Raw genomic sequence first — 12,239 nt, 5'->3', positions numbered from 1 at the left:
GCATATTGACTAACTACAAAAATACTTTATTCTCGGTGATTATTTTAGTTTTGCCGGCATGGTTTCAGTTAATAATGCATTTGCCGGTCCATACCGTCACTCGTGGTGGCGGTGCCTGGTTTACCAGGCATTTGGCGGAATTTTTTTATGAACCGGAAATGCTTCCAACAGATTTTGGACTTATCGAATTTATGAACAAGTGTTTGATCATTTTCGTGAGTGCCTAGCTTCCAAAATAAATTTGGTTTGTTATTAAAATTACCCATATTCATGGGCTTCTGTTCCCAGAGCTCATGAGGGTATTTGTCTGTGAAGCCATGACCATTTTTGCCAATTAAAAGTCTAAAGATAAATTGTTTATTGTCTGGTTTTCTGTGACTATTTGATAAACAATATCGGTGATAATGCAAATCGGTGGATCTTGCAAGATGAACGTATTTGTATCTTATTTTAAAAAAAATACGTTGTATTATTAATTGTCATTTGTGTGTTGTACCGTTCTCGTTTATATGTGTAGGTTAAATAATAAACGTTTAAGAACATGTTTAGCATCAAAGAAGTAACATAACCATTGGTTTAAATAGTCATAAGCGTGTCTTCTATGATTAACCTGAATGGTTGTTTGACTTAACTATTACGCTAAACGCGTCGCAATCACACAAGAGTTATTCCCCTTAAATCGTTAATCCAATATGTTCATGCCTCGATTTACCAGTGTTTGTAATCCCATCAATTATAAATGTACACGCCGGTTTTAATCAATCTGATTTACCAAAGTTAAATTATAAGGCATTTAACACCACTATTGATAACTTATCGATATGCTGGTATTGTAAGTTGAAATTGTAAAGCTTTTGACCGCTCTATCGTTTACGAAATGTACATAACGGTGTTACTGAAAATAAATTATCCAAAATAAGGTTGTAAGACTTTTGACGGCACTACCTATTACATGATTGATAACATAACTTTGGAATATATTTTGACTTCATGTCGATGCAGTAATATTCTATTGGCTGGTTTGACTTGGAAAAGACTTATGCATATAACCTGAAGATTCGTCATATGAACATATGTTTGACACCAAAAATCATGAATACCATGGCAACATTTGGAAGTTTAGATTTAAATATATGTTTATTGTTCAAATTTAACAACGATGTTTAGACACAATTTGTCAAGTTAGATACGCATTTTCACTACAATGAATCATTTCCATTACTTTGCATTTTCAATGAAATACAGTATTATCAATATTTTATATATGATAACTGTAGGCTATAGACAAACACACCAACAAAACAAAAATTATACATATCAAATTCAGCATACACATTTAAGCAAAGTTAATATATAGTTGGCATGTTTCGATAACATCTCAAAAATATCTTTCCAGTACATCAAAATTTGATCAAATTTCTAAATGCATCTATTATTAATTTACATTGTTCCAACAGGATATTTTATATACAAAATCTAACTCAAACATGTTATATTTATGCTAAGTGTATATCATGATACAGGAAATATATAAAAACTTCTTAAAGAATAACATTGAGCGGTATTGCAAAAAAAGAAATGTTTAATATTTTTATGGAAAGATACAAATACAAATAAGTGATTACGATAAATGACATACATATATAACACTGTACAAATAAACTACGTTATCTCAAATTCGACACTTCCGTTAATGCTTAATTTATGATATGATAACATTTATTTAAAAATACATTCCATTTAATATTTAGGTAAATTATTCTTGTAATATATATTGTAATAGGCATAATGGGAACACAGAATCACTCAAATACACTTTCATTAAATCCTTTGTATCAATTTGTGATGATAATCTGATATGGAAACAATTGATCAGAATTCTTTACGACAAAAACCAGATAGCATCTGGCTACACAATTACATCATCGAAATCCCATAACCAATGTCTTAACTCCACTACGCTCCATAGGCTGATCAAAATGGGTAACCGACGATGACACTATTAGGGCTGATCAATAAACTAAAAATGGAAAAAAAAGGATTGTGCATGCTTACAAAACTTGTATTACTAGAACAATATCAGGTAAAAGACGTACAATATATGTAAATATGTGATATCATAAGATTTTTTCATAAGTTGATATAATAATGGATAGAGGTAATCTACCCGAGGGTTAGGATTTTGTGATCCCGAGGGTAGAATATCATTATCTTCATAAACACATATAAAAGGGTATTTCATACCTCGAGGCTTTATTACAATTTTACAAATATGATAGATCTCTATTTTGAGGAATAAGTTCGAAGAAAACTGCAGCTGCAATTCAATTATCTGTACATGACAATTGCGTGATATTGTAACGTAATTTTCGTTATTTTCATTCTTTATATTAAAACTAGCCTTGTTTCTGTAAAGAACATCCTAATTCCTCGCAAAAAAATACAATTATGTTTACAAAAAGACGCCTTAATGCTAGTTTGCATGGGTAGTCATGCAACACAGCATCAGGCGACATGAGTGCATTGCATCAGATAAACCAATATGACACCTGTAGGTATGCTAGACTTTCATGTTAAATTCACTGTTAAAGCAATGTAATATATGTAGCACCTAACGTGGCCTTCCCAAATTGGTACACTACCCAAAATGGTACACTTTTATTATATATGAAATAGAATTTTAAGTTTACAATGTAATCTTACAGTATTTTCCTGAACAAAAATGTCTTAATCCGTCAGAAATTATAACTACCAATTTATACTTTGAAGAAAAGCAACGATCTGGATATATGGGTATTTTCGCAAAATCGATATATTAAAAATTCATATTTAAAATTGGAAATACTTGTAAGATCTTATTGATCATATAACTATAGTCATTATGGAAATATAAAATTTTAATTGTGTACAAACGCTTAGGCTAAGATTTAACATTTCCGTCTACCGAACAATCCTACGACGTCATGCTATTAGTATGACGCTAGTGTTATTGAATGTGTGTCATACGATATTTATGACACGGTCGTATGACTCAAGAGGGCAGTAATGTAATTGATTGATATATACGTTATGTAACAATAGGAAAACACTCCAAAGACATTGTATGATAATTAGATTATGATCAAAGGCATTTATATAGAGTTAAACATGTTTTTGTTTTATTAAGTTCAGTTTGCTTTTCTTAAAAATTTGCTTGGATAGAAGCGAAAATATCAGGTTTATTTAATTTATTATTTTGCAACAAATTAGCTAGGTATGCAATTTAAACTTATTATATTACCATTTTTATTGTGTATCGATGAATCGTTTTTGATGCCATAACCATGTTGAAATCTCAGGGTAAGATGACGCTGCCATAAAATTTGAAAAAATAATCACCAGTGAGAGTGAAGTGTTTATCTTTAATATATCAAAATTGTTGTCTGTAATAATTCAATATCAAAACGTTAATTCTTTTTAGTATGTGTTTAAGGACTTTTAAGATATACCAGAAAATCGTTTAACCACAAAAAACTAATTTTAAAGAGAAAGGCATTATTTGTTCTTGAAAAAAGAACAGAAATCCTGGTATATCATCAATGGTTTTTTTTCTTATATGTATATTAGAATATTGGATTTACATGCACAGGGAATGCTAAAATGTTAAAATGATAACAAATTTGGATTTATAAAAAATACACTTGATAGAGGATTGTTGGCATAAGTGTAAACATAAACCATGGAAATACATTCTATCAACCACAGTTCTCGTTTGGGGGGAAATATTATCAACGTCATTTTAACGATATCTCCTGCTTATGAAACATTTTACACAAAACGGATCCACAGCAGCTGAACAAATGCACTGATCCAGTACTAATCATGTGGACGTAGTTGCTTATACAAATATGAAATGGAAGTCGTCGATATGACATAGACAGAAATTGTCTTGCAACATCGGATAAGTTGCACCCATCATAGTGTGCTACAAAATGTTGCAACGCCTTTTAGGCCTTTTAGGAACACTGGTAGCATTAGTGCCACAACATAACCCAGCTGTTGAGTTCCAGTCCATCCCGCACAATTTCATGGCCTTCAGAATCTTCGTAATGGTTGCGTGTTCCTGGAAAGTATTTATCCAGAGCTTGAGGAGAGCTTCCAACCTTTTTTCGATATCTGGGTGATTTACTTCACATCTCTCTATGGCGGAGGCGGAAAGTCCAAGCTCCAGAAACAAGATGAAGTAATTGTTTCCAACATTTCTTAAAACATATTTGATATTCCCGACATCCAGTGGCTTGTTGAGCTCGTCAATTGAGTCCATGCCATCTGAAAGAGCCAAATTGTTAATCTCAATAAATAAATAAAATAAAATAAATAAGAAAAATTGTGTGGATCGAAATTAACTAAGCAAAAATCATAATGTACTGTAAATCAGACACAGAAATAAACCAGTGTTCAATAACGCTTTTGCACTCAAGTTTTGTAAAATCTTTAGTCTTCATATTAATGAGATAAGATGAAATTCTAATTTTTACGAACCTGTGCTTTCTATTTATATCATTGTATTTATTGTTAAGTCAGAAACACTTATCTCATCTGATTGGTTATGAGGCGATAGCTCAATTCAAATATGTTGATATCTACCTAGAGTGATGCCTTGCGAACGCTCTATAGATCTGCCTAGTTCATTATAAGCCATATCGGCTTTCTTCATCGCATCTTGGATATAACCAAATGTGAGATTAGGATAGCAGCAAGTCCATCTAAGAAACATCTTCGTAGTCTGTGTTTCAACCCCGAGAGTTTTAGCTCCTTCCTCGATGTTTGAAATCTCTGCTAATGACAGACCTAGCTCAATAAAGAACAGCTCACGTCTAGATGCCACTATGGCAAACGACAGTTGACCTAGTTCCTTCGGTGTTGGCCTCCTGCTTAGGTAGGTTTCCACTAAAACGATGAATGCAATTGTATTATTAATTACACTATTACAAGTAATACAGGTTTAAATTTTGTATCAAACTGGGGTATAAATCTGAGTAATAATGATATAAATTCAATGAGAATTGGAAAATGAATGTTTCACAAAAAAAAAATTGTAGTTATCAAATGGCTGTGTGACATCTACGTACCGCTATTGAATCGTAGTCTTTGGGGGACTCTACCAGTCTGTAAAAATGAGTGCGACATCAACTTTAAACAGTGATTTTATTACGTATTTTATTTATTCATATATTTTGTTTTTGTTTTATTTGATATAAATTGTAAATCTCATAATGGCCATAGTATTTACAATATGTTTACCATATATATCATTTCCTTCTAGAAAACTAATATGGTTTAGTTATCAGTACATTTTCTGAACATCTGATACATATATTTACCTTTTTTCAGCACTTCTGAATATTCAATCTATCTTTATAAGTAAAATATAACAAATGTTTGGCATATTCCTTCCGGAAAACAAACATTACCTAATTCTGTCTTTTAGAGATTATTTATACCTCTGTTATCCCCCAAACCAGTAGATCCGATCCTGTCAGTTTATGTTTCCCTCGACAGTCGTCTCCTTTACAGGACATCCCTCCGTGGGCGTACATCACGCTGTACATATCTACTGGAGTGTCATATGGATTCAGGTAAAAGTTGCAGTGCATCTTGTACGAATACTGGTAATGCTGTTGACAGCTCATTGCCAACGTCTCCTGTAATATCCGTTCCAGGGTTTTTCTAGCCCGACATTCCGAGCCTGGAGGAAGTTCTGGTTGTGAATGGCTGAACACAGTGACCGCTATAGTTGATCGTTCCCAGTGCATTGGCAGTATCATGCTGCAAAGATCGTTGATCTCGAAACATCCAAATCCCCTGAAAAGGCAGATGGTATCCTGTGCAGCTGTTCCAGGTAGTGCTGATATTTTAAAAGTCCGCAAGATCACAGCAAAGACTCTGTTAAACAACTCTTCTGGTACCAAGTCATCGAATATCAAACACAGTGTTTTTGAGACAGCAAGTTGTTTCAGAGAGTAGGTGATATCCTTGAGATCTTGGAGTTCTTCAAGTTTGCTTGGGACGGTATACGTCTTACTGAAGCGTACATCACCCGTAGTGTTGTCAGTTATCTGCATTTTCACAATAAGGCCAAACTTCTCCATCAATGCAAGCAGATTGTCGGCGTGATATAGGAAATCGTTGTTTTGTCTTTGGTTGAGAATGCCATTGATCAACTCTGGAGTCAGCTCGCCTTTAGTCTTATATTATTCTAGATCGCGGGCCAAGATCATATCGTCTTGCTTAAGAAATTCATTGTCAGTGACAAGTGCAGAGAAAAAGTCCACCAGGAACTGTGGATCATTGACTATGCAGTCAATCTCCCTAAAATAGATCACCGACCTCGTACAGTGTAGATATCTAGAAAAAAGATCACAAGATTCTTGAATATCTACAGCATTACCATAAACATGATGATATCTCTATAATATAACATCACCCTCTATCATACTCAAAATGTGTCGTGACGGTCATTAATAAAGTAATACATTTTATTCTTTTACATTTTGTCGTTTTAATATTTCCCTATCAGGTAACATGTCAATATTTTAATTTTTGTTTCTAGATCTTGATTATATCATACAGTGTTTCGATATCCAACTCTTAAACGAATATTGCTCCAACGACTATATGCAATTTATGTAGGGAATGGGAGACACCTCCAGGAATTACTTGAACTATTAACAGACGGTTGCTAAAGATATCGAATCAAATACTTTTAAATTGCAAAGTCTTGGAGATATGATTAAAGTATTAATATGCAGTAAATGTTTTAATGTTGACTTAAATATCACTGCACTTGTTCTTAAAGCATGTTAAATGCAGTATGTATATTCTATTGTGAATGACATATTTCTATGTTACTAAGTAAACGTCAATGATATAACATCGAAGGAGATAACCACTATTTTTACAAACACGTTGGTTACTCGATGATATTAGATTTTAATGTTGAACAAGGTCTTAATGCTGACAAAACACTACACTAGTGCTATAGTTTTATTATCATATATGATCGCATTTGATTATAATGCTAGCTTTAATGATACTCACTCCAGGGCCATTTTGATTTCTTCCTCATGATCAAATGGTGCAGCAGACTTTTCATTGATTTGCAGCACGTCATTTAACGTCAGTATCTTGGTTCCCTTTTCTCTCTGCATCATTATCTCCAATTCCAGATGAAGCCATTTGTAAGGAAGTTCCCTGCCCCACTGGTCTTGGTGTTCTGCTAGGTCGGTTATCTGTCCACGCAGCTTCTCCAGGTCCTCATTACCTTGTTTAGGCTCTAAAGTGTTATCTATTGTACAGAACCGGACATGTTTGTGGGACGACAGCTCCGGAAACTTCATTATGCTTGACTTTATATCGTCTATCCGACTTTTGTAGTCCTCCTTAACATAATCACAAAAAATTACCTGTTAAAACCATTATCAACAGAAAGTCAAACAACACAGATTAATGTCAGTTGTTGTTAACCAGGTATATAAGAGAAAATCGTGTTTATTAATGCTAAATTATTAAAAAAGAAGAAAATATGTGCAGTCATCTATTTTCATTTGGCTCTTTCTTTGTAGAAGATAAAAAAAATGTACAAATATGTATAGATTCAAATTCTTGGTGAGACATCAACAGAGTATGTAATGTTCGCGTGGTGGAACTGTAAAAAAAGAAAGTTATTTTAAAAAATACCATTTTAATCATTAAAAGCCAGAAAGGTAGTGGGCCTTCACGAAATTCCTGTTTCGTAGTGGACATTCATTCATGTCCCTTTCAAAACAGATCAAACTGAGTTGTTTCGGGTAAAAAAAACCGACGCCAATGGACATAATACACATATCATTTGCGGAAACACAATGCTATATTCAATATATGAATTGAGGTTACGTGGATATCTCAATACCATACATGTTTCTTCAAAATGAACAAATATTTTGTTTAAAATGTAAGCTATCTAACATCTACATATATTACATTTCTTTGTCCGTAAAAGAGCATAAATGTATTAAGAATGTGGTTAACACTACAATTATGCTGCCATATTGTGTTTTTAAGATATTTAAATCCATAATAAACAGCCAGTATTAAGTTGGGGATTTAAATAAAGAACAGCGTATCTGCTGCCGACAGTGGATTAGAAATTCTAAATTCTAAAATTCAGTTTGAAGTCATTTTCATTTGAGTTTTGATGCTGTTAACTATATTAACGATATTACCCAAAAATATACGGATTTCTAACTACGAATCCCCGAGTACGATAATAGTTTAGAAAGACATATATAGAAAAATTGTACGAATGATATGAATAAATAATCATTGCCAGATCAAATTACAGGTGTTGAATAATCTGATTACAGCGGAATTTAGATAGTAATTTCGTGCTATATAAACATATATATTGAAATTTATTTTTTTTCGAAACATTTAGAGATTTTAAGGAATTTAAATAACGTTTCTCCTACTAGCATCACATGCGGAAAATTAACATCTATGTGTATGATATATATAATGTTATAGATCTAGAATAATTTGATGATTTCTTAATGAATAATGATAATTAAACCGGATCAGAAGGGAGGGGTGTCACTTTGGACCGTTTTACGGCCACTTAGAGATAAGCAAACTATTTTACATGAAGATTCATTAGAGTCAGCTGCATATGCTATTCAGAATATTCGATTTTTATCTGAGATCATGGTAATTTTAGGGGTCAAAGATCAAAAAGTGAAAATTCATTGAAAGGTCTTAATTTTCAGCAAAAATATTAAAGTTTTTGAATGCTAAGATCGAACAAACACTTAACTAGGTCACTGTGACCTATTATTTGAAGTTTCATCACTTTTTCCTCTAAACTTAACTTCACAAACCTTTACAAAGATTTTCAGGCAAAAAATGCAAAGAAAGAAAACAATCTCTATTATAATATTAAATTAATTTGGACTTAAACAATGAAACTTTGACCTCTGAAATTACCATGAGCCCAGAAAATATCGAATTTTCTGAATAGCATACAATATGCAGCTGACTCTATTGTGTGATCGTGCAAAATATTTTGCTTATCACTGAGTGGCCGTAAAACGGTCGAAAATGATATCCCTTCTTCGGCATTCCAAGTTCAAAGTCACTAGAAGATTAAACATTTTTTTTAATAATGATTTCAATGCTACCCGCGGATTAGACATTCAAAACGAAATGATAAACTTTAAACCTCCTTTGAAATTAGAGATCTTAATTATAAATCAATTACCGACTGCGGATTCATGGTTCAACATATTCAATGTTGACGTATATATTCGAGCAATATTTTATTTTGCGATTTTATATTAATAGGATAGCTAAATGTATTAATATGTTTTCAATATATACATGTTTATGTCTTATGTGGCCGACAGCAGATATTTACGTAAAAACACTTCGAAATATTCTCCACAATCAATATGATTCAAACTAATCATGTCGGTTTTTATTGCTGCGGGATTTAAGTGCAATGTAAACGTCAGGATTTTTTTTATATTTCGTTAAAGTGAATAGTCACGTAAAAAACACTTCGAAATATTCTGTATACTAATAGACTATCAGTCACAATGTTTAGGTTGTCATATGGCTTCAAAACTAATCATGTCGGGATTTTTCATTGCTGCGGGATTTAGTGTATAGGCAATGTAAACCGTCAGGATTTTTTTTTATATTTGTCGTTAAGGGGAAACGGCAAAATTAAATGCACCGGAACCACCCTCCTTCGATACAAAAAAAAACAAATTTGCCCTTCGCAAAAATATCCCAATTTATGGTATTAGAAAATATAAGATATATTGAAATGATGTAGCATCACCGGGTGTTAGTCGCGTAGGTTCATTTATAAAACTATAAAACAAATTATGTTTAATGCAAAGTCTAGATATATGGCCATTCAGTGGCGACATATCAATATCAATATCACCATCAGTATAATTCATAGCAGTATCAGAAGCTCTATTTAAAGCATTATCAAGTTTGATTCAGTAGCCAATATTACTGTTTGGTTATCTATATAAACAACCTAGTAGACATTTATGATTATTAAGTAAGACTTCAGACCGTAGCAGCTCAACAACATCACTTTTAAAATCAGCTGTCCTTTTCATAATTATACTATTTTTGGTTGACCAGCTCTATCTTTTCTGTATTGATGGTGGTGAAATGAGTGCAGCTGTATGCCACTTTTCATAAAAGGATTTAAGCGTGTTTAAGTTATGCATATTATATTATGATTATATTATGATTATCAAGTTCAGCTTCTATTGACAGAAGATATTTTTCTTCGAATTTGTGCTACATTAATATGAGCCATATAAAGATTATGCATGGAACCTTGGCGACTTTCAATAACATTCAAACGAGCAAAATAAGAGAGAGTGTACTTAAGAAAATAATAAATTAGCAAAACATGAACATAATGGGATATTCTGATACTCCGGATAACTTACACGGAAAATGTTCATACTATTTAGATAAACGATATGTGGTGACAACGAAAACAGTAATATATGATGTCGCGGTGGCCGAGTGGTTAAGATGTACCGACATATTACCACATGCCCTCCACCTCTGGGTCGCGAGTTCGAATCCCATGTGGGGCAGTTGCCAGGTACTGACCGCTGGTCGGTGGTTTTTCTCCGGGTACTCCGGCTTTCCTCCACCAACAAACCTGGCACGTCCTTAAATGACCCTGGCTGTTAATAGGACGTTAAACTAATCCACAACAAAAACAGTAATATATGAGATGGCCTAATAACTTTTGGAGGCATATACATGTTTTCTTTGTATATACATACACTTAAATTATGCACAAACATAAGGCATAATCAAGTATAGCTACGCTCGAAACTTCCACGTATTCTAACTTTACTTACCGAGAATTGTGCCTTTAACTCGTCAAGGAATGTTCCTACCAATATTAGTGGGGGGTAATGTTCCTTTATTCTTCCTGTATTATACTCCACTGCCGAGAAGGTTCCAATCATCCTTATCCATTTCTTCAGTCGATCTTTACCCAGAAAATATGATTTTGTAAGTTACAACATAATTTAATTTTATATCATTTGATATTTATTAAACTGAAATAAAAATAAAATATTGATATTTAATATCATACCATCCTTATTCATTTTCTATCATACCAAAAGTAGCATACATTGAATACGTTTAAAGTCAACAAATGAGGAAGTATGGTAGCTCTTAAAACATTGGATATAATAATAAAATGGAGAAGAGATAGCAAAACATGCCATTTGTAATATAATGTATTATCATAATTAATATGATAACATGTATCTGTTCTATTTACCTGTTTCCTGTTTGTCTTTCAGAAATTCTTGTAACTTGAAGACTAGTAAGTATATGCCATGTGACGATAGGAAGACATTGTGTGATGTCTGGAACTGCAAGTGACCACCCATATCCCAAAGGGACACAAAAGCCATATCAGATATAGCGGTGTGTGTAGCATTTTTAACTTCGATTAATTCCTTAAGCATTTCGGTCTGTTCGTAAGTAATGTTCCACGAGAACACTGGAATAAGAAAACGAACATTTATCTATACAATTCAATTTTTATTCGATTTCATATAGGGATTGGATTGCGCTTTTATGTTAACCATGCTTGTATGGAGCAATTCCTCTAAGAATATATTCTGAATATATTCTTAGAGGAATTGCTCCATACAAGCATGGTTAACATAAAAGCGAAATCCAATCCCTATATTTACACTCATACGACTTTATTTATTTATATTTTATACTATAAAATCGTCATTTGAATTTGACGTAATTATTCAATAAAAGTCGGTCAAAAGTGGGAGGAGCTTACTCAATGGAACAGCGAAAGATGACTCTTCACGTGAGGTAAAATTATTCATCCGCGACGACAATAAAGTTCAATATTTCATTGTAAAATAAACATGACAAACGAAGTAAATTTCAGAGAAATTTTTTTTTCATCTGATCAGAACTTTAAATATATATTAAATTTTGCTAAAAGTTAATATATAGCGAAATAACACAAAGAATTTGTACTCAGCCACATGTGTGAACTCGGTGACCGTTTTTGTGCAGCGAGGCGAACCTGACGCACGCTTACACACTGGAGTTTGCCGAAGTTGTCAAAACACCGATATTCAAGTAGCTCAACGTGTTTGAGATTGTCGTCTGACTTGACGATATTACATCCTTAG

General features: G+C 33.0%; 1 protein-coding gene across 1 annotated transcript; it reads right to left on the bottom strand.

The window, feature by feature from the left end:
• Positions 1-1,116: 1,116 nt before the first annotated feature.
• On the bottom strand, positions 1,117-7,416 carry LOC138309179 (uncharacterized). Its single transcript, XM_069250332.1, has 5 exons — positions 7,081-7,416; positions 5,484-6,387; positions 5,112-5,148; positions 4,627-4,929; positions 1,117-4,308 (listed from the first exon to the last, which is right to left on the bottom strand). Exons 2-5 carry the CDS (start codon positions 6,129-6,131, stop codon positions 3,965-3,967), a joined length of 1,332 nt encoding a protein of 443 aa, XP_069106433.1. The 5' UTR covers positions 6,132-6,387; positions 7,081-7,416; the 3' UTR covers positions 1,117-3,964.
• Positions 7,417-12,239: the final 4,823 nt, after the last annotated feature.

This window comes from Argopecten irradians, chromosome 15, assembly GCF_041381155.1.
Source record: "Argopecten irradians isolate NY chromosome 15, Ai_NY, whole genome shotgun sequence".
Taxonomy (NCBI): Eukaryota; Metazoa; Mollusca; class Bivalvia; order Pectinida; family Pectinidae; genus Argopecten; species Argopecten irradians.
The sequence above is the reverse complement of the archived record's forward strand: the minus strand, read 5'-3'. Positions and strand labels throughout refer to the sequence as shown.

What these genes read in the sequence shown, in the direction of transcription:
- LOC138309179 (XM_069250332.1), bottom strand. Translation starts at nt 6,131, where the DNA reads ATGGAGAAGTTTGGCCTTATTGTGAAAATGCAGATAACTGACAACACT. An exon ending in TGGTTTGGGGGATAACAGAG is followed by an intron (nt 5,149 to 5,483) that starts GTATAAATAATC and finishes TCATTTTTACAG; the next exon opens with ACTGGTAGAGTCCCCCAAAG. An exon ending in TTCGCAAGGCATCACTCTAG is followed by an intron (nt 4,309 to 4,626) that starts GTAGATATCAAC and finishes TGGCTCTTTCAG; the next exon opens with ATGGCATGGACTCAATTGAC.